A 26,091-nucleotide genomic window follows, 5' to 3' on the forward strand; every position below is an offset into this window, starting at 1 on the left:
TGGTTTGTTTAACCTCTTTAAAAAACGACAGCTGCTGTTGACACACAAACCAGATCGTTATTGCCTTGTCACGAGGTTAGGAGTTACAACTTCCTACCGCTGGAGAGGTGGAATACTAGCAAAGTTTTTCAGTAGTGATGTATAGAGTGGAAATAAGAGGGAGGAAGAAGAAAAGGGGAAGTCAGCACATCCAGCTAAGTTTGAAGAGATCAAGGAGGTCTGGTGAAGTATCTGAGACAATGTGAAACAAATCTCACTGGCAGGGACTTCTTTCCATCCACAATGTGAAGATGTAGACAGAAGGTCACACATGGTTGAGCAACTGCACGTTTGTCCTATACAAGATGCCCAAGTGCATTATTTTTGTTCACCTTGTTTGCCAAGTTATTTAAACTGCCTGAACAAGATACAAGGTGGGGGAAAAAAAAGAAGAGGAGAGGAGAGGAGAGGAGAGGAGAGGAGAGGAGAGGAGAGGAGAGGAGAGGAGAGGAGAGGAGAGGAGAGGAGAGGAGAGGAGAGGAGAGGAGAGGAGAGGAGAGGAGAGGAGAGGAGAGGAGAGGAGAGGAGAGGAGAGGAGAGGAGAGGAGAGGAGAGGAGAGGAGAGGAGAGGAGAGGAGAGGAGAGGAGAGGAGAGGAGAGGAGAGGAGAGGAGAGGAGAGGAGAGGAGAGGAGAGGAGAGGAGAGGAGAGGAGAGGAGAGGAGAGGAGAGGAGAGGAGAGGAGAGGAGAGGAGAGGAGAGGAGAGGAGAGGAGAGGAGAGGAGAGGAGAGGAGAGGAGAGGAGAGGAGAGGAGAGGAGAGGAGAGGAGAGGAGAGGAGAGGAGAGGAGAGGAGAGGAGAGGAGAGGAGAGGAAAGGAGAGGAGAGGAGAGGAAAGGAAAGGAAAGGAAAGGAAAGGAAAGGAAAGGAAAGGAAAGGAAAGGAAAGGAAAGGAAAGGAAAGGAAAGGAAAGGAAAGGAAAGGAAAGGAAAGGAAAGGAAAGGAAAGGAAAGGAAAGGAAAGGAAAGGAAAGGAAAGGAAAGGAAAGGAAAGGAAAGGAAAGGAAAGGAAAGGAAAGGAAAGGAAAGGAAAGGAAAGGAAAGGAAAGGAAAGGAAAGGAAAGGAAAGGAAAGGAAAGGAAAGGAAAGGAAAGGAAAGGAAAGGAAAGGAAAGGAAAGGAAAGGAAAGGAAAGGAAAGGAAAGGAAAGGAAAGGAAAGGAAAGGAAAGGAAAGGAAAGGAAAGGAAAGGAAAGGAAAGGAAAGGAAAGGAAAGGAAAGGAAAGGAAAGGAAAGGAAAGGAAAGGAAAGGAAAGGAAAGGAAAGGAAAGGAAAGGAAAGGAAAGGAAAGGAAAGGAAAGGAAAGCCCATGTATCTGAATGAATAAAGAAGGTGTAAGTGAAAACAGCAGCTTAGCATAAATAAGAAATTCTAGCTTCCAAGTGTGTGTTGGCTACTTCTCTGCACTCCACAGCAAAGTTGTGACAGAATAAACATGTCTATGTATGTATGATTAAGTGTACACATGTGCTTGATATGCATATGATATGCGGTAGCAGAGCAGCAAAGGAAATATCAACAGATCCTCCTGTCAATGTTTATATGTAGCACAACCCTTGTTAGTTTTGCTTCCATGAAGAGTGTTGGCCTAATGGAAAAAGTAAAGGCCATGGAAACATTACTACAGAGCAGTCTACCATTCTCTTTTCCTGACTAAAATGAGCAAAGGAAAAACATGCAGGACAACACAATCCCATATTTGCTTCAGTATGCTTTGATGCTGATGTATCTGGAAGAGCAAGTTTCCATTTAGGCTTTGAGTCAGGAATCAGTGAATTCATCTGTCTGGCTGGACTGCAAACAGTTCAAATTTCAATGTGCAACATTTTTTGAACAGCAGCAAGGAAAATTTTCATTTATTATACTGGCTAACGGCAATTCTTTTTTGAAAAGCAATGAGTATTTGCACAACAAACTCCTCGAAGCGATGAAGCCAGTTTCAGTGCTCAAAAAACCACAGGCATGGGGGGAGAGGGGGAAGTCATATGTCCCTAGTAATAAGAGTTCCTTTGAAATCACGTTTAGTAGCTAGTCAGAAAGCTGCTCAGAGTACTAATTTATTTATACTTTTATTTGTGTTCTGTTGGCAGTTTATCAAAAGTACTCCATGTGATTAACTATGTGTATCAACTTACGTTGATATCAAGGTTAATATCAACCTTGTGCATGCTAAGCAATGCTGCCACAGAAATCAGCAGATGATAAAGTGCTCAAGGTCATAGAATTATAGAATGAGTTGGGTTTGAAGGGATCTCCAAAGGGCATCTAGTCCAACACTCCCACAGCGAACAGAGACATCCTCCACTAGATGAGATTTCTCAGAGCCTTGTTGAGCCTGTTCTTGAATACCTCTGGGGATGGGGCCTCAACTACCTCCTTGGGCAACTTGTTCCTGTCTTCCACTACCCTCATGTAGAGAACTTGTTCCTAACATCCCATCTAAATCTACTCTAATTTCAAACCATTGCTCCTTGTCCTAACACTACAGACCTTTCCATACAGCCCCTCCCCAGCCTTCTTATGGCCCCTTCAGGTACTGCAAGGCTGCTATTAGGTGTCCCCAGAGTCTTCTCTTCTGCAGGCTGAACAACCTCAGCTCCTTCAGCCTGTCCTCATAGCAGAGGTGTTCCAAACTCCTGATCATTTTGGCGGGTCTCCTCTGGACCTGCTCCGTCAGGTCCATGTCCTTTCTGTGTTGAGGCCTCTACTGATCTGCTGGCCATGCTTCTTTTGTGGCAGCCTGGGATGTGATTTGTCTTCTAGGCTGCAAGTACACACTGTTGGCTCATGAGCACCCTCAAGTTCTTTCCTGCAGGATTGCTCTCATCACCCTCCATCCTGGATTGATATCTAGGACTGCCCTGACGTAGGTGCAGGACCTTATTTTGCCATATTGAACCTCATGAGACTCTCCTCAGTCCACCTCTCCAGCCAGTCCAAGTCACTCTGGATGGCATCCTGTCCTTCAGGCTTATCAACCACACCACTCATCTTGATATCATCTGCAAACCTACTGAGGGTGCCTTAATCTCACCATCTGTAGTATTGATGAAGGTATTGAACAGCACTGGTCCTAATACAGACCCTTGAAGGACACCACTTATCACCCATCTCCATCTGGACATCCAGCTGTTGACCATTACTCTTTGGGTGTGATCATCCAACCAATCCCTTATCCACTGGATAGTCCATCCAACAAATCCATCTCTCTCCAGCTGAGAGAGAAGGATATTGTGGGGTTGCTCTGGTTTTCAGTCACTCAGCTTCTTAGAGATGCTGTTGGAAGCTGCAAAGTAGTTTGTGTTCTCTTTTAATCTTCTGACCACGCGTTAATCTCTTGTCCATGCTTGAGAACAGAGTGCCAGTATGCTGATACTTTTGAGAATTTAACTGCTGTTAAAAATCACCTCTGTGTAAGGGTTGGTAAAGCAGTTGTAAATAAACTAATTAAATCTTGACTCACCTAAATGATCAGTGTGAAAGCAAAACACTGAATCTTTGTTCCTGGTTAACATAGAGGAATGAGACAACAAAATGAAGGGACTTCTGTGGGGTCATGGCTCCTTATGAACAGTCATGACACCAGCATCTGAACAAATTTTGTGTGGCTGTAATTTCCCTGTTCCTTTTTACAAAATATAGTTCATTCGCCATGACTCCTGGAGCAGTTGAAGAACAGAATATAATCTTTATGTATTCACAAGTCCACCCCTGCACCCTTAAGTGGACTTGCTTTTACATATACACATACATATAAAAATGTACTGACAGAAATTTGGTAATGAACCTGAGTCTATTTTTATTTTATACTTGGTTGAATATTAAGACTGAAAGAGAAATAATGGCCAATGATGGGCCACATGCAACCTTTTAGCAACAGCCTAACTGAAAAGAGAGACATCATATTATAGCAGAATAGTCAGCCCATTTGAACTCTGCCCAACCAGAGCTGCTTCGGAACACCTTCAAGGCCAGTATTATGAGAGGCCAGTAATAGCCTTCAGGATGCAGCTGAAGTGGAAAGGGATTTTCTTTTTAGGCAGGGAGAGAAGGTGAAAGAGATGGGGGATGGGGGGAGGAGATTGTAAGTCATTATAAGGAAGGGATTTCGAAGTAATTTTCACAGAAGTTTTAAAGATTCTACTTTGTTGTTGTTGTTTGTTTGAATAAAGGCATCTTCATTCCCACCTACAGTGCACAATATCTGTCCAGCAGAGGGGTAAAAGATCAAAGTAAAATTCTGCTGGCTTCAGTCGTGTTATGTATTTACATTTATTTCCTCTGGACAAAGCTTTTCTGCAAGGAAAGAATGAATTTATCTACTGAAAAATTCATGATTGTAGCAAAAAGCCAAGAGCAGATCAGAAGAGGTTTGCCATATGTAGTTACTGCATACTTCTGCTTCTCAGATTGTTCTGTTTTTAAAACATTAGTCTTCGATACCTGTGTATTAACCTTCTCTTCCCAGAGCCAGCCTTTGGCACAGAGTAATTTTTAGCTTGTTATTCAGTTGCTCTGTCGAGTGTTTTATGGTGCCTGAACCTTTCAGTCAAAACTAAATCGTTAGCGTGGAAACACTAATTGCTAGAAATGAAAATTAATCATAGAATTAGAATGGTTTGAGTTGGAAGGGACCTCCAAAGGTTCCCTCTCCCTTTAATCCAGGACATCCTCCACTACATCAGGTTGCTAAGAGCCCTGTCAAGCCTCATCTTGAGTCTCCTCAGGGATGGGGCCCCAACCACCTCACTGGACAATGCATTCCAGTGTTCCACCACCCTCATGGTAAAGAACTTGTTCCTATCTAAATGCTCTTTTCTCTCATTTCCAACATCTGCCTCTCATCTTATCACTCCAGGCCTTTGTGAACAGTCCTACTGCAGCCCTCTTATAACACCTTTCAGATGCTGGAAGGCTGATATTAGGTGTCATAGAATCATAGAAACAAAGAATGGCTTAGGTTGGAAGGGACCTTGAGAGATCATCTACTCCAACCTCCCTGCAATGGGCAGGGACACCTCTCAACTAGACTTTGCTACTCAAGGCCTTATCCAGTCCTGGCCCTGAACACCCCCAGGGGGTGTCCATTGTCCTGGGAAACCTATTTCAGTCTCGCCACCCTTGTACTTAAGAACTTTTTCCTAAGATCCAGTCTAAACCTACTCTCTCTCTGCTTCTTCAAACCATTCCCCCACATCCTATTGCTAGATACCCTTATGAAAAGTCCCTCTTCAGCCTTCCTGTAGGATCCCTTCAGTTATTGGAAGGCAGCTCTAAGGTCCCCCTGGAGTCTTCTCTCTACGCTGAACAACCCCCCAGCTACCTCAGCCTACTGATGGACTAATTTCTTCTACCTACTTCTGCTGGCATTGCAGTGATATTTTAAACCAAAAGATTCATCAAACAAACTTATTTTACCATGACTTTTATTGAAAACATATAGCCAACAAGTTATTTAGCTTCTGAATGCACATATTAGAGAATATACATATTAGAGAAGAACATGTTAAGAAAAGAGGAAATGCAGCCCATATATGCATCAGTTTACATTACTAAGGCATTTACGCTTCAGAGCAAGTTATGCTGTGTGTTATGTGTGTGTGTATCTCCATACACAAACACAACACACACGTTATCTGATTTGAAACTGTACAGTGCTATGCAAGTCACTCTTTTTGACCCTTTTTTTTTTAAAATGGGGTGTTTTTTTGACACTAAATAAAGCTTTTTATCCAAATGGTAGAAGTTGTTCACAGAACAGCAGTTAAAATCTACTCCTCAAGAGTTTGCTTACAATTACAATACTAACGATGCACCAAAAAAAATAAAACCAACCCCAGATCTTGGTGGGAAAGTTCTCTCTTACCAAAATGAGGCTCAAGTAAGGAAAACACTTGTTTGCAAAGGCACCGTGGAGACAGGTTTTAATACATTAAATACAACATGAATCATTCACAATAACAAGTTTAGTGTTTCTGGGAACTTTTGTAAATACAACACAGTTGGTCACACAAAAAAATGTTTCTGTTGATTTGTCTTGGCAACTCAGATACATCAACAGTGTAACAGCATAACAGCTTTGTTCCCATCTGACAGAAAATAATGGCAGTTCTGCAAGGCAAACGTTAAACCTGACCGTATGTATTTATTAATTCCACAGTGTTTTGACAGATTATAGGGGATGCAACTTAAAGGATGCTGACACGCTCACTGAGGGCTTTCATTTCTGTTTCTTCTAGCTTGGTGTTTTCATTATGGTTAGCACTTGGACTGATAAGGTGAGCTGGATACTGCAATCCGTGTTCTCCTGAATACTGTTCCCATCGGGAGTCATCACTTTCATGGGTGATGTAACGTTCCCCCATTTTGCATTCAAGTTCCCTTAAATCTAACCAGGTTTGATAGTCCTGAAATAGAATAACAATATCAAATTTAAAGTTCCTAAAATAAATGATTCCTCTACTACCAGCAATGTACTCTGGTGGCCAAGAAGGCAAATGCCATTCTGGGGTTATATTAGAAGGGCTGTGGCTAGCAGGTCGAGAGAGATTCTGCTCCCCCTCTACTCTTCCCTGGTGAGGCCACAACTGGAATGAGGCCACATCTGGAATACTGCATGCAGTTCTGGGCCCCTCAGTTCTAGAAGGGCCTCAGATAACTGCTTGAGAAAGTCCAGTGCAGAGCCACAAAAGTGATTAAGGGAGTGGAACATCTTCCTTATGAGGACGGGCTGAGCTGTGCCTCTTTAGCTTGGAGAGGAGGAGCCTGAGGAGTGACTTCATTCATGTTAATAAATATCTAAAGGATGTGTGCCCAGAGAATGGAGCCAGGCTCTGCTTGGTGATGCCCAATGGCAGGACAAGGGGCAATGGGTGGAAGTTGAGGCACAGGACATTCCACGGAAACATGAGGAGGAATGTTTTCACTGTGAGGGTGACAGAACACTGGAACGGGCTGTCCAGGGGACTAGTGGAGTCTCTCTCTCTGAAGATATTCAGAACCTGCCTGGATGCCCTCCTGTGTGATCTGCTCTACATGATCCTGCTCTGGCAGAGGGCTTGGACTCATGATCTTTGAGATCCAGCCCCTAACATTCTGTGATTCTGTGATCTGCAAAGTGCTATTAACTCAGCAATCTAAAGAGCACACATCCCTATTGCTCCAGAATGGATAAATCATTAATAAATACGAACTCTGTCTCCACAGATAGATTTCATCTCTAGGGGATTGTTTGAGAAATTAATTGTATTAAATGTGTTGCAGGTAATTTTGCAGATTGTTACTGGTTATTCTGCAGATTTCCACAGTGTCTAAATGAGGCACAGTGTTAAAACAATTCCTAGAATCAGAGAATCATACCCTTCAGGTACTGGAAGGCTGCTGTTAGGTCTCATAGCATCATAGAACAAATCAAAGAATCATAGAATGGCTTAGGTTGGAAGGGACCTTAGAGATCATCTATTCCAAGCTCCCTGCCATGGGCAGGGATGCCTCACAACAGCTGTTCAAGGCCTCATCCAACACAGCCTTGCATACCCTGGGAAAAGCATACACAAGCTTCCCGAGCAAACTGTTAGTGTAAGTCAAATGCCTATACTGCTGTTTTGTTCTTTTTTTTTAAACATATCATAATCTAAGCAAATAAGCAAAAGAATTTTGTAATGCATTTTGAAAACATGGAAGAGTTTAGTATTGGAATCTAACATTTCAGAGATTACTGAGAACCTCCGGGTGAACTGGTGAAGGAGTACGAAGTTGTCAGATCTGGAAACAGCAGTTTTGTAGACTTGCCTAGATTCTATTGCACTTAAAGATTAAAATTTGTTCTATGTTTAGAACCTAAAAATATTTTTTTAAAGGTCATTTAGAGCCATACCTGCAACCACGGGTGGCTCAATGTTTTGTCCACACTGTAGCGCTTTCTCATTTTCACTTGCAACAAATTATTGATGAGATCAATAGCTGGAAAGAAACAATATCAGAAAAAAAGTCAGTTTGAATACAGTTGTATCAACTGAGACATCTAAACACAGGGACAGACAGATGTGGTAGCTGTAGAAAGAGGATAGTTATCCCTTCTTATGCCAGCATGTTGCAAATTGCAGTCAGTGTTGATATCCCTGAAGGTACCTCCAAGAAACCTTTCCTAATGGGATTCCAGCTGTTTCACTAATAAGTTGTCCTTTAGCCAGTATGCTGTCTACCTCTGGGTTCTTTCGGCAGGCACACAGCAAGGACCAAAGGTAATTCTCACTCAGTTCCTGCTCAAGTGAACAAAATCTCATGGGAGGACTTCAGTATCACAGAATCACAGAATTGCCAGGGTTGGAAGGGACCTCAAGGGTCATCCAGTTCTGACACCTTGCCAGAGTCACATCCAGTGTCTGGCCTTAAAAACATCCAGGGATGGGGCTTCCACCATCTCCCTGGTGCCTCACCACCCCTATGGCAAAGAATTTCTTTCTAACATCTAATCTCCTTTAGCTTGAATCCATTCTCCCTAGTCCTATCACTACCTGACATCCTAAAAAGTCCCTCACCAGCTTTCCTGTAGACCCCCTTCAGATACTGGAAGGCTACAATAAAGTCTCCTTGAAGCCTTCTCTCCTCCAAACTGAACAGCTCCAACTCTCTCAGACTGTTCTCACAGGAGAGGCCCTTCCCTGGACACATTGCAGCACATCCATATCCTTCTTGTAAGAGGGGCTCCAGAACTGGAAGCAGTACTCCAGGTGGGGGTCTCATGAGCGTGGTGTAGAGGGGGAGAATCACCTCTCTCTATTTTCTGGCCACGTTTCTCTTGATGATGCAACACAAGATATGGTTGGCTTTCTGGGCTGCAAGTGCACATTAGCTCTTCAAGTACCATAGTAAACATATATATACATGTTTATACCTCTCTGAGACTCTTAGCACTTTCAGATGACTTGAAAGCAGCACCTTCCCATACAGTGACTGGAGGAATTGGGTTTTGTAAGTTACTAAGTCTTGCAATGCTGTGTTTTTGAAATAAGCACTGCTTCTGCCTGCTAGTCAGCAGGCTGGTGTTTCAGAACGGTGAGAGCATTGAAATTCACAGATTGCACTGGGTTGGAAGGGACCCTCAAAGATCATCTTTTCACCTCCAACTAGATCAGGCTGCCCAGGCCACATCAATTGTCATTTGGAGTGTCTCTAGGGACAGGGCCTCAACCACATCCCTGGGCAATCAGTTCCAGTATTTTACCACTCTCATTGTAAAGAACCTCCTCCTTATGTCCAACCTAAACCTAATTTGCTCCAGTTTCAAAGTGTTGTCCCCCATCCTATCACAAGCCCTTCTAAACATACCTTCCCCAGTCTTCTTGTTAAGTCCCCTTCAGATACTGAAATGTAGCTATATGAGATACTGAACTGTAACTAGAGATACTGAAATGTAGCTATATTTCTTTACAAATGTCTTAATTTCTGTGTTTCTGAAAGAGAGGATGATTCACCAAAGTTACAGTTATGGCACTGGTTATGGCCTAAAGGGAACCAGTCCACGAGTCAACTGCACTGAGTGACCCATTTGAAAAACACTCTGGGGTGAGTTTGCTGAGCTTTGAACTCATCTACTCAAACTTTTTATAAAACAAAATAAATAAGGCTACTACGAAAGGTTAAATTCTGTTCTAGGTAGTGTGAAATGTCCAGCATGTGTTCTAAGAGTGATTTCTTGTTATAGTGTAAATGACTGCACAGAAGGATTTCTATCACTGCAAGTTTGCCATTTTATCATAGTATCTCTGGGCTTGCCCAAAAATAGGATGATTTACATCTTCATTTATTTGTTTATATCATGGTGACAGGGAAAGATGGTCTTGAAAATAAAACAGAAACATGGCATCACCGAGTACGAAACATCTTAGATGGATATTGTTGCCAGCTGTGTACTGAAGGAGCTTTTATTTTTTTAACAGAATCTTCCTCTCCCCACAGTCAGTTTGCCAACTGCAGGTGTCCATGCAGTAACCATGGACAGATAAAACTATTCTCAGCAACAGCAGACTATCACTAATGTACTCCTAACTTCCTGGTGCCGAATATTATCTTGAAATCAAAGCAACGGTGGGAAAGAGAGGACTATTCTCAGGAGTTCTGACAAAGGCAGCATCACCAGAGGCTATGACTCATGTCCTTCCTGTGGCAGATGGTCCTAATTTTACTGTTTCTGTTGTGGACAAACAGATTTTTAGCTACTCTTTACTTAGTGTAGAGTGCAGTTCATGCTAAATTCTCTATCTCGTGTTTATTTTGTTCCCTCTCAAAATGTCTGTGAAGTGGATTTCATCATTTACTGTGATGAACTATCAGTTTGGCAAAGAGCTCAAGGACTTGATGAAAGAGTTGACTGTCCCAGGAGCTGATTCGTGTCAGCCAGCTACTGAGATATTAAGCGCACATATCCCAAGACATGCCTCTGGAACTGCCAAGTACTACTGAATATTCATCCTGCCATGGAATATTGTCAATGTCTCTATTATGTATTTTCTGTCCAGCCCTCTGGAAGCAGATGGGATGAAATTACATCTAGCTATTCAGCCTCCCTCAAATTACAATAGGATGAAGGCCCCCTTTTGCCCATTTTTTTTCCCTGACAGGACAATGCCATACTCTATGGAATAATATAATTCTTTGTATTTGGGGGGAAATCACCAAGGCATTGGCCTAGAAACAATCACAAGAGAAGGTACATAAAGAAAGACAAGAAAAAAAAACCAAGACCAGTGACAAGGCAGCTTTACTGGATGGTTAGGTTTGTCAGGATTGAGCAATCACTTCCTCTTGAGAAAAGTTCACACCTAAGCCTGCTGGTTTCATCAGTGGAATATTGCTGTTTCTGAAACAAGCTTTGGTGCTTGTTCTTAGTTCTTTATCCACAGTTCCTTTCACCAGGAAGTTTTCAGTACCACTTGCCTCTTACCAGTAAATAAGCACAAATGCAATGTGACTTGTATGAAGACTTAGGGCTCAGAATATGATACAATTCCATTTGCTTTAATACACTAAGTTTTAAAACATATGTGAAGAAACAGGCCTAACAGCAGCCTTCCAGCACCTGAAGGGGCCTACAAGAAGGCTGGAGAGAGACTGTGTACAAAGGCCTGTGGTGACAGGACAAAGGGCAATGCCTTCAAACTAGAGAAGTGCAGATTTAGACTGGATGTTAGGAACAACTTCTTTACCATGAGGATAACAGAACACTGAAACAGGTTGCCCAGGGAGGTGACTGGGGCCCCATCCCTGGAGCATCTAATAGTCACTAAACCAAATATCACTGACTCTAACCTGTGCACCAGCCATTAAATGCAAAGAAAGATGTGACTTTGAAAAAATAATAACATTAAAATATCTTAGCTTATAATTCCCCTCTGATTACAGTAAAAATAGAAGTAATGAACTACAGTCTGCAAAAAGTGTGGAAATAACTAGGGTTGCAAGAAGTTTTACATCCAGGTTGGTTCTCTGAGACAGAGTAATAGTTGTAGTGTCAATTTTTGCAATAGGCATGCAAAATTTACAGGCTGCCCAGAGAAGTTGTGGAGTCTCCTTCTTTAGAGACTTTCAAAACCTGCCTGGATGCATTCCTATGTGAACTACCCTAGGTGATCCTGCTTTGGGGGTGGGGTTGGACTCAGTGATCTCTGGAAGCCCCCTGATCATTTTGGTGGCCCTCCTCTGGACTTGTTCCATCAGGTCCATGTCCTTTCTGTGCTGGAGGCTCCAGAGATCAACACAGTACTTCAAGTGAGGTCTTTACCAGAGCAAAGTGGCAGAATCACCTTTCTGGACTCCTCCACACCATCTACTGTTTTAGATTTTCTGTCTTACCTGTTTTGACTATAGACAGCAACAGGTTTGAAAACAGAAAGCGTTAAAAAAAATCTGGTTGCCTCAAAGTGTCCCAAAATTCCTTCCACTACTTCTCACTGTTCTACAACAGTGTTTCTAGGATTATCATATCATGAATACTCACAGCAACCAGTACTGATTTATTTCAACAGTAAGGAAAGGAGCAGTCATGCATATTGCATTTTATATGGTCAGAGAACCTTGCATTTTTATTGTCATGCATAAATTGAGTTAATATTAGTCCTTAGAGGGCAGCTTAGCTATTCTGAATTGCCTGAATCCCCAGTTTCTGCCTGCTGTTACTGAGGCATGTAATATAGCCTCTGGATGAAGGCACCACTTTTAAAATCTACCTGTAATGTACAATTCACAGAGCCTATTGTTAAAGACTGCTTGGACTCAGCATTGTCTTTTGAATTTACTGAGAAGCAAGCAGTATGTAACAGAGAGAGAAAGGAGAAATTTACATTTATTTTATTTGTGGTATGACATTTTTCAAGTTCATATGGTTAAATACTTAAAAATATGTAACTCTTTCTTACCTGTGTTAAAGGTAGTATTTATTTTGCATTTATTTTACCTGGCAACAATGATACTTGGTCCAATCAATTTTGGATCCAAACCCAAAGTAATCAGAGCCATGCATGCTGAAAGTTCTGTCTTACTACTAAAGAGTGAGGCAATGTGTTAAGTACCTCAGCCTATTCCTTATCCTTGACCACTATGCTCCCCCCTGAATCCAACAAAGGACAGAGATTCTCCTTAGTCCTGCTTTGTTCGCTAATATATTTGCAGAAACATCTCCTGTTCTCTTTAACAGATGAAGCCAAATTAATTTCCACTTGGGCTTTGGCCCTTCTAATTGTCTGCCTGCATAGTGTCATGACAATCTTGCAGTCCTCCCAAGAGTCCTGCTCCTACTTCCCATGACCACAGACTCTCCTTTTCTCCCTAGACAGAAACCAAATCTCACTCTCCAGCCAGGCTGCCTTCCCTGCCGGCTCATCTTTCGGAACATGGGTATGGCCTGTTTCTGTGCCAGTTCTCTCCTACTCTTCAGCCTTCCTGGACTCCTTGACTCCTCAGAACTGCCTCCTAAGTGACTCTGGCCACTAGTCTCTAAAACAGGCCAAAGTCTGCCCACCGGAAGTCCCAACTGGCAGTTCTGCTGACCCTCCTCTTCTGCAGCAACTCCATCATTTTGTTACCGCTGTGCCCAAGACAGCCCCCAACCGTTACATCACCCACAAGTCCTCTGCTCACAAACAGCAGGTCCAGCAAGGTGTCTTCCCTAGATGTCTGTCACCAACTGTGTCCAGAAGTTATCCTCTACACACTCTAGGAATCTCTAGGACTGCTCCCCCTCTGCTGTGTTGTCTTTTCAGCAGACATCAGGGAAGCTGAAGTCTCTCACAAGAACAAGGGCCAGTAACCATGAGACTTTTGCCATGTGCTTAAAGAATATTTCATCTGTCTCCTCATCCTGGTTGGGTGGTCTAGAACATATTCCCACCAGAACATCTGCTTTGTTGGCCTTCCTCCTGATTCTTACCCATAAACACTCAACTCTCTCATCACCATCATCAGACTCTACAATCAAAACACTTCCTGACATATAGGGCCATGCCTCTACCTCAATTGTGGCACTTCAGTGGCATGTGACATCCCATCAGCTTTCTGATAGACAATGGCTCCCAGCTCCTCCTGTTCGTTTCCCATGCTGTGTGCATTGGTGTAGATGCACTTCAGTCAGTCTAAAGATCTTGCCACCTTTTTGTAGTGATAAGTCTCAATATCTGTCTAACTCCTCTAAGGTGCTCCTGTGATTTCTTGTGTTTATTTCTAGCCAGCCCAGTTTTGTGCCCTTCTCCCTTCAAATCCAGTTTAAAACTCATCCACTGAGCCCTGCTAGCTCCTGCACTGGGATCCTTTTCACCTTCTGAGACAGGTGCATCCTGTCTGTTGTCAGCCCTGTTGTACTGTAAATCAACCCATGACTAGACAACCCAGAGTCCTGCCAGAAACAGAGCCAGGCATGGATCCCCTGGCTCTTCCTGTTTATTCCTCCACCACTCTCTGTAACTAGGGGGATACAGGAGAACACTACTTGTGCTGATGATCCCTTAACCAGTTGCCCTATGGCCCTGAAGTCTCTCTGCCCATGGACTACTTGTCCTTACTTCACTGCTGCCTACTTGAAACATCAGCAGTGGAAGGAGACTGGGTTCATCAAGCCCTTTGTGAACCCCTGTTGACTGGGCCTGATCAGCTACTTGCCCTGCATGTGCTGCGTGACAGCACTCACGACGATCTGCTCCATAAACTTCCCTGGCTCTCCCCATTCACTCTTCTATGCCACTGTTTTTCACACTGCTCTTAAAACCTCATCTGTTTGGAGTTGTACAGTCTTTTTTATCTTGTCCACAGAAGGACTACAGAATCCTGCTGAATGGAAGCTAAATTACTAGCATAATTAGAATGAGAAAGACTGCAGAGACACTAGAGCTGAAAGTATAGAAGTAAATACAAGCAACATGAGTTCCAGCAGCTGAGGTTCCCCACAAGATTCTGTAGCAACCCAGTCTGTAGGTGGCTATAGGCTTCCTTCAACACCTCCTGGAGAGAAAGGACTATGCCATATGCAGTCTATGCATGCTCTGCAGGCAATGTTTAAAGCAGCTGATAGCACAAAACAGAGACACTACATTCTGGTATTATGATACTTTGAATCTTTAAATCTTTTTCCTTTTTTTTTCACTGGAATTACAGGGTTAAAAAGGTAGAAAAGCAAAATACTGCTTTTTTTTTTTAAGCAGTGATACAAACCCAGTCAGAAACAGACAGTACCTTCATGAGAAATTTCTTTCCATGGATTAGGTGGATACATGAAAGCAGCATTTTGGATTTGGTCGTGTATGTCTTCATCTTCATTGAAGGGAAAGGTACCACTAAGGCTTACATAAATGATGACACCCACAGACCACATATCCAGAGATCTGTTATAGCCTTTGTTCCTCAGCACTTCTGGAGCAAGGTAGGCTGGCGTTCCCACAACTGAGCGCCTAAAGGATTTCTCTCCAATGATCCGGGCAAAGCCAAAATCACAGAGTTTTACCTGTTTAAAGAAAGAGGGGTAAGACAGACATTACTTTTATTATCAAGGGACTCCTTATCATGGTTTAGCTGCTCCTTTAGCATACTTTTTGTTTATACTTCTCCGTTGAGGTATGACACTAGATTTGCAGCCCATTGCATCTCCTCTCTTTCTCACAGTAAAATCAGTAACACAGAACAGCTAAGAATAAAAGAAATTACAGTTTCGCATGGGCCTCAGCTCAGGCTCCTCCTGAAAGTATAAAGTTAAAGTTATTTATTCATAGCATAAGAACATAGCAAACCAACATTTTTTTTTACCCATGACTTTTTTCCTAAATCAAGCAACTTGACAACATTTAGTTCTTGAACTTTCACTCTTATCTTATTATGGACATGACTGCGCCCTGCCTCTGCAACCATCCTCCTCTGATTTCTTTGAAGGGACAGATTTAGCTACTTAAAAATTCTCACTTAACACTTCAGTGCAGATCCTTCCTTTCCAATTATTGGCATTATTTACAAATTCTAAACAGTGCTCCCTTTGAATATAGGTAGTTGAAGTGGATTATAGATGAGCTCTACAGATCAATAATAACAGGAGCTGATTGACACAAATATCTCTAAACGAGAAACACAGCAATGAGCCAGAAAGTACATTCAAACATTCTGCATTCATAAAATTGAAGAAGCCTTTGTTTGTCATGAGCTCTAACTTTCAGAAAAACAACTATCTTTCTGGTGAATGCTTGCAAATCGACCATCATCCGGACCAAATCAACGATGGAAGTGGTAAGCAAATCAGAAACAATTGCAGAAGCAGTTATGTCATACTTGAAAATCCAGTTCAGTATTTTAGGCAAATGACAAAAGGGAAGGATTTTCAAATATGTCTTCTTTGGTAAGGTTTTGGGTTTTTAATAAGTCATAAATGTTTTTTCAGATCTAAAATATCTGTGTAGCTCCTGAAAGAGATTTAGACAGGTCACTAATAACTTCTGTGTTTGTTTGCTAACATTTATTAATGTGGAGGGAAAAAAAAGTCTTAAGAAAGGATATTTTCTACTTGCCTGTGGGAAAGGATCAGCTGATGCCAGTAATACATTTTCTGGTTTGAGGTCACAATGAACAATATTTTTGAAATGAAGGTGCCTTAAAGCAACAAGGATCTGTGAAGAAAAAAAAATAGAAAGGAATTTAATTTAAAATGTCAGTATGTTTTTTGTTTGTATTGTCTGGATAATATTAGCCACCAAAGAAGCAAAGAATGGTGTAGAGAGGAATAATCCAACAAGAAGGTATCTTTTACAAGAATGTCTGCAATGAGAGGGGGGAAAAAAGTAAAAATGTTAGCTATTATTTGCTGTGCCTCAAGTTTTCTTCATGTTTCACTGCATGGATATGGTTTTTCCCTCTCCAAAGACTTTATATTCCAAATATTTATTTAGAACACATGTTTTAGTACCTGTTAACTTTTATCTCTGTGAAAACTCTGAGTACAGAACCATATGAAAAGTGACCTTTCAGATCTAAATTCACTCCAAAAAATATTATGTGATGCAATTTCTGCATTTTCTTGAGAGAAAGGATAAGGAGTGTTGCATGTATTTCTACTCCGTTACACACACAAGGATTTGAGAATAAAGTGTAGCAGATACCATCCTATTCTCCTGTGGCTTTAACTCCATTCCTTGTGTCTGGTCAGGTGCTGGTAGAATTCTCCACTATATAACAGCAGGCAATGCTGAGGAGCATGAACAAACCTAGTAAGTAAGGCAAGAAACCAAACTCTGAAGTTGGCACCAAGTTTTGCCTAGAACAGCCTGAAAAATAGGCAACCTGCTATATCCTACCCCAAATAATAAGCCTCTACCTTAACACTGTTGTTCCTGCTCCTACTTTTTCCTGACTACTTAAGCACAGGCTGATCTGACTCTTAGATGGCTCACTACTCAACTGCAGGTCTAAATTTAAACCGGTATTACGGGCAGCCAAAGAAGCAATATGATAATATGACAACAGGAAGAACAACAAAATAACCAAACCCAGAACACATTGTTAAGGGAAGTCATAGAGGAAACCAGATCCATTAAAACATGGGTAGTGAGAATGGCTCTCAGCACAGAAAATATGAACATAGCATGAACTGCAATGCCTTGCTATGGGGAAGTTCCAGAGGCTCAAATTTGTGCTTTGCCTTCTTTTTTTTGTGCTTAATTCAAGTAGCTTTAGCTTGATGGCCCTTTCCCATCAGTCAGACAGCTGCACATGTGTCTAGTTCTAGATTGTCTTAGTGGTTTACCACCTACCAGACAACACACAAGGCTGTCTGACCATCCCTGATACAACAATCCAGGCTTTTGTAAATCAGAAAAGTAAACCATGCCAAAAGCAAAACTTAAGGAACACTGATTAATAATCGACCTAAATATCTCCTTCTAGGTCTATAATTAATTTCTTACCTGAGTAATTAAAAACTTTGTTATTCTCTCTGGCAATCTGCCCTTTTCACTTGATAAGATCATCTCCAGCATGTCTCCATGGAGTTTTTCCATAACAACAAATACACTTTCTGGTGTCTCAAACATACACTCCAGATTCACAACCCCAGGATGATGAAGATTCTGTTAAAGATAAATGCAGCATTAGATTTCCTAATGTGATCAGTAGCTTTTATTATTACGTAGCCAGTCTTTAAACCAGACAACATTAACTTAAGTGGTGTGTCTAACCTTTACATAACAGGGATGACATTTCTAGGATCAGTACAGGAAAATGGATGAACTTCAAATTAGTTTAACAAACACATTTTTCCTTGTTATGCCCAATCACAGAAGCACAGAACGTTAGGGGCTGGAACTGACCTGGAAAGATTGTCTAGTTCAACCTCCCTGCCTGAGCAGGATCACCTATAGCAGATCACACAGGAACACCTTCAGGCAGGTCTTGAGTATCTCCAGAGGGAGATTCCACAACCCACCTGAGCAGCCTGTTCCAGTGTTCTGTCACCCTCACAGCAAAAAAATGTTTTCCTCATGTTTACATGGAACTTCCTATGCCTCAAAAAACCTGCAGAAACTGGAACCATGTACTTGCTCTTGGTTATTGATGCTAGTGATTATCAATCACAACTATCACCACTGTATCTGATATTTATAGAAATTAGAAAATGTAATCAGTACAGCAAAACCAACAAAAAAAGAATATAAAAGTACCTGTAAAATTGCAACTTCATTGCGAAGCTGACTTTCCTGTTTAGTTGGAAACCTTAGTTTGTCAATTATTTTAATGGCAACATCTCTTCCTGTTTTGCGATGTTTTCCTGCATTAACAAAACAAAAGGCCTCCATCAATTAATGTGATTAATTCTGAGAGGTGTTCCACTTTCACTGCGTTGCACAAACAGCCACAACCAAGGAATTCCCAGAGTGGGTTTGCAAGAAATTAAATCATTAAGTGATTACTGGCATTTCCCATCTTTCCACCCTTTGACAAGAGAATCATAGACTCATAGAACTACTGAGGCTGGAAGGGACTTCCAAGATAATCAAGTCCAACCACCTGCCTAGAGCTCACAAACCCACCACTGCTGCTAAGCTACTATGGGTAGACCATGTCCCTCAGTACCACAGCCATGTATCCCTCAAACACCTCCCAAGATAGTGACTCTACCACCTCCCTGGGCAACCTGTTCCAGTGCCTGAAAATCCTTCCTCTGAAGAAAATTTTCCTAACACTCAGCCTGACCCTCCCCTTGCACAACCTGAGGCCATTCTTGTCCTGTCAATTGCTGCATGTGAGAAGAGACTGAGCCCCACCTTGCTGCTACCTCCTTTGAAGGAACTGTAGAGGGTGACAAACTTCCCCCTCAGCCTTCTCTTCTGAAGGTTAACCAGTACCAGTTCCCTTCTCTTCTATCAGCAAAGCAGTTTAAACACATAACAAGCACAGATATGAGATGGTTAACTCTGCATTCCAATAGCATGGATGCAGAGTTAGCTTTCTCATACATGCTTGTCCATATACACAAGCTGCATTCTCCTCAACTAACAGGTTGTAGCCTTAAACCCTTGGATAGTATCTCCAGATTAGCAAATAATACCTGTGAGTGCATGTACCAAGTTTATCAGAGAGCTTAGTTATTTCAGTGAGAAATTTGTTGCTAGTTCTCACTTCACACCCTCTCAAACAGCTGTACCTAAATACATACCAAGAAACTGTGGGAAAAAAAGGAGGGAAAGGAGAGGGAAACCAACTAAGAAAATGAAAAAGAGAGAAAAATTTAACAACTAATGAAAAACAAAGAAAAAAGACTCACAGAAACATGCCAAGAAGATTTTTTCACCCTCTATCAATTAGAGTTCTCAAAAAGAACAGCTTTCTGCGCCTCAGAGGTTTCTTTTTTTTTCACTAGAACTTATAGATAATATTAAACTATTAACATACATTGACCCACTACTGGGTAGAACACTTTCTAATACAGAAATACTGCCAACAAAAATCACTTTCATTAGTTTCATTGTTTAGTGAACACTGCTTATGTAAAACAATGGACACTAATTTTTGTAACAAAATATTTCAGACTCCAAATCCTTTCACCATTCAAGAAATTTTCCATCTTAACACAACCAAAGAGCCTTACCTCCATAAACAATTCCAAACTGCCCTGATCCCAACACCTCATCTGGGAAGATTTGGTATACAGTGCTTATATCCTGTTTATATAAACATAAGAAATATTAAACCCTGAGATATGGAAATAAAATTTGTATTTCACTGATTATTTATTCTTTCCTAGTGGGAAGAAGCTTACTTTTCCTATAGTACATTTCAAAATGTATTATCTGCAAAACCATTCCCAGAGGTTTTCTTAAAAGCCATATTTTCTGCAATTGCTGTGAAAGATGTCAAATAATTGATCAGTTTCAGCCACTGCCATCTTCCAGGCAAGTAGTATTGCACTTAAATTTTGTGAAGATGAAAATACATGTGGAAATAAAGAGGGTCTTGTTAGCAACATTCTATCCAGATGTCCCAGGATCCCTGATGTTGGAATTACTGCTGGGTTTTATGAAAAGGAAGAAATTCCAGATTTTACATTATCATGAAAACAGAATCACAGAATTAACCAGGTTGGAAAGATCTTTGAGGTCATCGAGTCCAATCTATTGCTTAACACCTTCTAATTAACTGAACCATGGCACCAAGTGCCTCATCCAGTCTCCTTTTAAACACTTCCAGGGATGGGAATCCACCACCTCCCTGGGCAGCCCATTCCAATGCCAATCTCTTTCTGTGAAGAACTTCTTCCTAACATGCATCCTGAACCTGCCCTGGCACAGCTTGTGACTGTGTTCTCTTGTTCTGCCACTGGGTGCCTGGAGACCAGCCCCCACCTGGCTGCAACCTCCCTTCACGTAGTTGTAGAGAGCAATGAGGTCTCCCCTGAGCCTCCTTTTCTCCAGGCTGAACAACACCAGTTCCCTCAGTAGGGCTGTGCTCCAGCCCCCTCACCAGCCTTGGTGCCCTTCTCTGGACATGTTCAAAAAGTTCCTATGTCAGCTCACGTGGGCTGTGGAAATGCAAGAGGGTTCTTACAGAAAGCTTTGTCAGTATCGGCAGCTCTGAGCTTTGGCCTTTGAGAGGGTTAAATTATTCCATCTAAGCCAGAGAGGAATTTTCATGTCTCAGTATTGCTCAGTACCCAAAGAAAAGCGCAAGGTGTTTGCATTCGCCTGGAAGACTCAAATCTCAAATGCTGAAGTTCAGTTTCATTCTGATGCATATAGAACGTAGAGTAAAAGAGCACCTAGGATTTGATAACAAAGGCTGTCTTGCTTTTTCTTAGAAAGCAAAGACCCACCCTTAGCAGGCAAATTGCCAGAGCTGCCCCAAAGCTTTATGTGGCTGTAGAGTCCTGTTTGCTTCCACTGCCCATGAAACAGAACAACAGTAATGTGACTGTTCATCTTGACCACATGTCCTGTGCCTAGCAGCCCTAGTGTAGAAGAAACACAGAATTCTTTACTTTGTTTTTATTCTTTTATGTACAACAACATATGTAACTCTTATTTCTGATAGCATTTCACCTTCTTGCAACAGGGTGTATCTCAGTGATCACAGGAAACTGTGTTTGTCAAGGTTTGTGATCCGCTTTACAGAGTTCAGTTGACAAATCTCATGAACTAATAACTTCAACAGTTTGCTTTTCCTTTTGGTAATTAACATCCTGCAATAATCCATAGTTAAATTCCCTGTTAAGTGAAATTACCCATATGCAGTTCCTGCATCCCAGCAGAAGATGCCATGAAAATGATTCTTCTCAAAAGTCAGCAAAGCTAACTGTTAATTTCTACAAAGTAAGTGCAAACAGCTGATGGAACTCCTCTAACATTCCCCTTTGCAAAACAGATCAATGACTTTGCAAGCTTAACTGTGGCATGTCTAGCACCAGCACCCAGAGCATACTCACCACATTTTCTTGAACTTGGCAGTTTGACACAGAAATACTGATGGATACATCCCCTGGGGAAAGAAGTAAAATATTCTTTAGGCTGATGTGCTTTTACTTCAAACATGTAGTAATAGGAAATGACATTTACAGTACATCAGTGTCTCTGACAGCTCTAGAAATCAGACCGATTAGGTCAGCTGCTCATCTACAGGCCAATATAAAAGCAGACCAGCCCATAAATACATGGCTTGCATTGGGCAGCATTCTGTTCAAAGTAATATGCATTTCTACTACCTTAAGAGACATGATTAAAACACATAATGAAAACAAAAAACTTGTGTGTTAATAGAACAAACACCTCAAGCTCTGCAAATCCAGAGCTGAGGATGTTGCCATAAGCATTCTGAACTGCAAACCTACCGAGAGGTTAAATAGAACATAAGAATATGGCTTTTGCTATATTATTGTATTACACAAAGATGGCATACAAAGGAGGAAAGTGGTTTTGAAGCACTGCTGCTTCTGTCTCCTACACCTGTTTAGAATTCAGTTCATGCTGACTTTTGAATTGTTTTAGTGCAGATTTCAGCCTCATCAAAAACAGTGTCATTGAATCACACAATTTTCAGGGCTGGAAAGGACCTCAAGCATCATCTAGTTCCGACCCCCCAGCCATGAGCAAGGACACCTCACACTACATCAGGTTTCTCAGAGCCTCATCCAGTCTGGCTTTAAAGACCTCCAGGGATGAGGCTTTCACCACCTCCCTGGGCAATCTGTTCCAGTGTCTTACCACCCTCATGGTGAACTTCTTCCTAATATCCAATCTGAATCTACCCACTTCTAGTTTTGCTCCATTCCCCTCAGTCCTATCATTACCTGACACTGTAAAAAGTCCCTCACTAGCTATCATATAGGTCCTCTTCAGATAATAGGGGGCCACAATAAGGTCTCCTTGAAACCTTCTCTCCAGTCTGAAACGGCCCCAACTCTCTCAGTTTTCACAGGAGAGATGTTCCAGCCCTCTGATTATCCTTGTGGCCCTTCTCTGGACACATTCCAGCATGTCTAGATCTTTCTTGAAGATCTTTCTCGCTGTCTAGATCTTTCTTGTGTCCAGACTCTATCACACACTGAAGACACTTGCTACTACCCATCTGCGTCTGTCTTAGCTGCAGTAAGGAGTAAGAGTAACTTTTGTCCCATATAGCTTATTCCTTCATCTTTTCCTTAAGGGATGGACTGGGTTTAGAATGGAATATTACAGTTACACAGATGCTATTAATCACTGCCAGTTTGTTTTCAGAGGTATGTGCAGGTTTGTCTGCACGGCACAAAGATATAGGTAAGGCTTACACTTTGAACAGAAGACGAAATCACAGAATCACAGAGTGTTAGGGGTTGGAAGGAGCCTCAATAGATCATCCAGTCAAATCCCCCTGCCAAAGAAGTGTCACCTAGCACAGGCAGCACAGGAACGCACCCAGGGGGCGTTTGAAAAGCCCCCAGAGGAAACTCTAGAAGGTTGCTATCATTCTCATTGCTCACAGGAATTTGTTCTAAAGGCTGCAGATTACCTTAATTTTTTGGAAATAATAACAAATTAAAAAAAAATCCAAAGATAAATACTAACTTGTAAGGAACATTTTCAAACTTCCCAAGAGGGAGAGAAGACAGCTGTCATTCCCAGTCCAGCAGTTTAGGTGACTTGTTTAGGTATCCTGGAATCAAACCGGGCCACTAGCCTGACTGAAATGACATCCAGAATTTGAGACTATTTTATGCAGGAATCCAGTTGAGAAAGAAGAGTACAGAGCTGATCTAATCCGCCATGTGAGCTGTTGTGCCTGGAGATGTCATACCACAGCCTGTTGTAGTACTTGATTTCTGTCTCATTAGCATTTTGTGCTGCATCAATAGCATCCAGATGCCAAGTGCTAAAGCCAGTCCATATCACAACAAAAGGTCTAATCCAAATTGTGTAGACAGATCCTAATTTGCTTTACAGTGACTAGGCTGGGTACAAGCTGCAGAGCAACCACAGCAGCACATGCCTGGTGACAGGGAATTGTTTGCTTTTGTGCTATTTTGTTATCAATATCTAAGCTAAATTTAAATGAGTTTCATGTTTGGTTTACATACACTATCATCTTTACTTGAGCATTACCCAAAGATATGTAAATGGGAGGCAAAGATACATTCATTCCTTTTGGTCCTGGGTAACCACTATGCCTTGCTGTGCTTAGAACAGTTGTTCTTCACACTTGATCTCATTTCACCTCAGCATGGAACATTTGTGGTAGTTGTACAGCTAAACATGATGAAAGGGAGCTTATCATCTAGGCTATGGCAACCTAAAAAGAGTGAAGAGTTACATCTGCAGATAGCTAAAGCCAAAAATTACAGTTGTGATGAGAAAAATCTATCAATTCCCAAGCAGAGCCAAGAAAATTTAATGCCTCAGCACAAGAAAGCTACTACTCATGTCAGCAACGTGAATGTGGATGAGATGTCTCAGTAACATTGAAACTATTTGCTCCCTAACAAATTTGTACCTTGCATAGATAGAGATAAATCAATCTGTATATACCTTATATATACCTTGTATATAATCTGTATCTTGTACAGATACAGATATATAGATCCAAGAGATATCTATTTCTGGTATAGACAGAGGTTTGTACAGATGTCCTAGTATGAACTGGAAACACATAGATGAGAGACTGTGGTGTATAAAGCACCGTGCAGACAAGTGATAAGCCACGACAGAACAGCCTTTACTCTTGTGCCAAACTTCATCTCAATGTGTGTAAAAGATTGAGCCATGCCATTTGTGACATGCCTCTGCTTATATGAAATGAAAGGAATGAATAGACTTACTGTGCAGGCTGTTTCCTGACCCAGCTGATGCTCCTTTAGGGATGACAGGCATCAGCGCATGCTGTATCGCCTGCTCCCATGTTCGTGCTACATCGATGCCAACGCCACTGGTGATAACACTGTTATTCAGTGGAATGCTTGAGATGTTCTCTACATTTTCTCCAACATAATAGACTATATTTGCTGTGCTTATTTCAAAACAATGAGGATTGGCTCCTTGAGGCAGCAAAGTAGAAGTTTTTGCGGGTTCCAGAGACAAAATTTCAGACAATGGGATTTCCTAAAATAAAAAACTCTTTTACTTTCTGTGTAAATATTATCAACATAAAAAACTAAACCATGAACTGATTTATTATATTAGCTGTACCTTTTAACCATGTGCTTGTACAAACAAAAAGGCTCTTGTAATCTGAAACTCCATGAAACAAAGGACTGTTGATGGTAAAATACTAGAAGTTTCTGTCCAAAAACCAAGTAGAACTTTAATTATTTAATTAAAATTATACAAGAGAGCAGAGAGGTGCCATCAGAAAAGAGCAGGACTATCCACACATCAACAGAACTCCATTAGAAAATAGAACTTTGTTGGTTCTTTACTTAAAAAAAAATATTTGCAACAAATTATTTGCAGAATAGACCTGTTGGACATTAAGATTCCAAATCCACCTTTCACACAGGCATAAATTTGATTGCTTTGTCTCATTTCACAGACATATTTCTCCAAGAGGAAGCCATATGAAAAAAGACACTTGTCATTATTAAAACTTATTGCACTAATGCCTAAGGAGTTTAACTGCTGCAGGTAAAAGGATATCAGCATTAAAGCAACTTTTACAGCCAAAATGTCACAATCGAATGTTGAAAGCACAGAATTAAATTAATGGGTATGAATGAAAACAAACATGGACCAAACATAGATACTACTAGCGGACTTGTAGTTAAGTATCTATTAATTCAGCAATATAGTCCTTATATTCTTTACTCTTTATCTTCTCCCAGTACAAAAAGATACTGAACAGTATTCCTTACTTTGTAATATTTGCTTCCAGTATCATTTTGAAAGAGTGTAATGCATTTGCTGTCCAGCCTCCAGTAGTGCCGTTTCCTCTGCAACGAAAAACAAGGGAAAAATCTTTCTAGCATTTCCTAAGTGAATTAATGAAATGCTCATTTCTCAAAAGCATCACTTCCAAAATGCTTTGCTTAAGTTTGCAGAGATGTGAATGACAAAGATTTATTTGCCATTACCAGTTTTTATGAGGACTTTGTATTTGAGTTGAGGATTTCTGGTGTTAACTTCTGTTGTTTTGGTAATAACCAAGCTCTGTTCAAATCATCCAAGTTTAAAAAATTAAACATGTCACTTGCATGTCTGCATTAATTCAGTGTAATTTGCTACAAGTGTGCTGCTAAAATAATTAAACTTTCTTTTTGTATCAGTTTTAACACCTCAGTTCACTTTAGAAGGCTAAATTCTGAAGTCTTCATTCCTGTTTGAGCAGGTCAAAATGGAAATAGCCTTTTTCTGCACTAAATCTCATCTACTAAATAATCAATTCACCTAGCAGTAAGATATCTAGGACACTGCAGCTGGAATATAAAAGGTACTTTCCATGCTTCTAAGGTGTTCATATTATTTTTCTACTTTCTATAGAACATCTTCACTTTGCACTGCCTATGATAAGGTATTTTTTGTGTTTGAACCTTCTCCTATTTCTTACAAGCAGTGCCACTCCTCGCTTACCACAAGTCAGAAC

The 26,091-nt window shown here is 41.2% G+C and overlaps 1 protein-coding gene across 2 annotated transcripts in view; it reads right to left on the reverse strand.

The window, feature by feature from the left end:
- Positions 1–5,442: 5,442 nt before the first annotated feature.
- The window catches only part of PRKD1 (protein kinase D1), a 135,053-nt gene continuing 114,404 nt past the window's right edge, over positions 5,443–26,091 (reverse strand). For both annotated transcript variants that reach the window (XM_064148284.1, XM_064148279.1), the window contains 10 exons: positions 25,364–25,441; positions 24,335–24,614; positions 21,473–21,525; positions 19,643–19,715; positions 18,216–18,322; positions 17,463–17,624; positions 16,071–16,169; positions 14,755–15,022; positions 7,910–7,995; positions 5,443–6,440 (listed from right to left, as the gene is read on the reverse strand). In XM_064148284.1, the coding sequence (XP_064004354.1) occupies positions 6,222–6,440; positions 7,910–7,995; positions 14,755–15,022; positions 16,071–16,169; positions 17,463–17,624; positions 18,216–18,322; positions 19,643–19,715; positions 21,473–21,525; positions 24,335–24,614; positions 25,364–25,441 (1,425 nt within the window). In that variant the 3' untranslated portion in view covers positions 5,443–6,221. The remainder of the gene's footprint in view (positions 6,441–7,909; positions 7,996–14,754; positions 15,023–16,070; positions 16,170–17,462; positions 17,625–18,215; positions 18,323–19,642; positions 19,716–21,472; positions 21,526–24,334; positions 24,615–25,363; positions 25,442–26,091) is intronic.

The sequence above is a fragment of the Pogoniulus pusillus genome, chromosome 1 (genome assembly GCF_015220805.1).
Source record: "Pogoniulus pusillus isolate bPogPus1 chromosome 1, bPogPus1.pri, whole genome shotgun sequence".
In the NCBI taxonomy this organism is placed as follows: Eukaryota; Metazoa; Chordata; class Aves; order Piciformes; family Lybiidae; genus Pogoniulus; species Pogoniulus pusillus.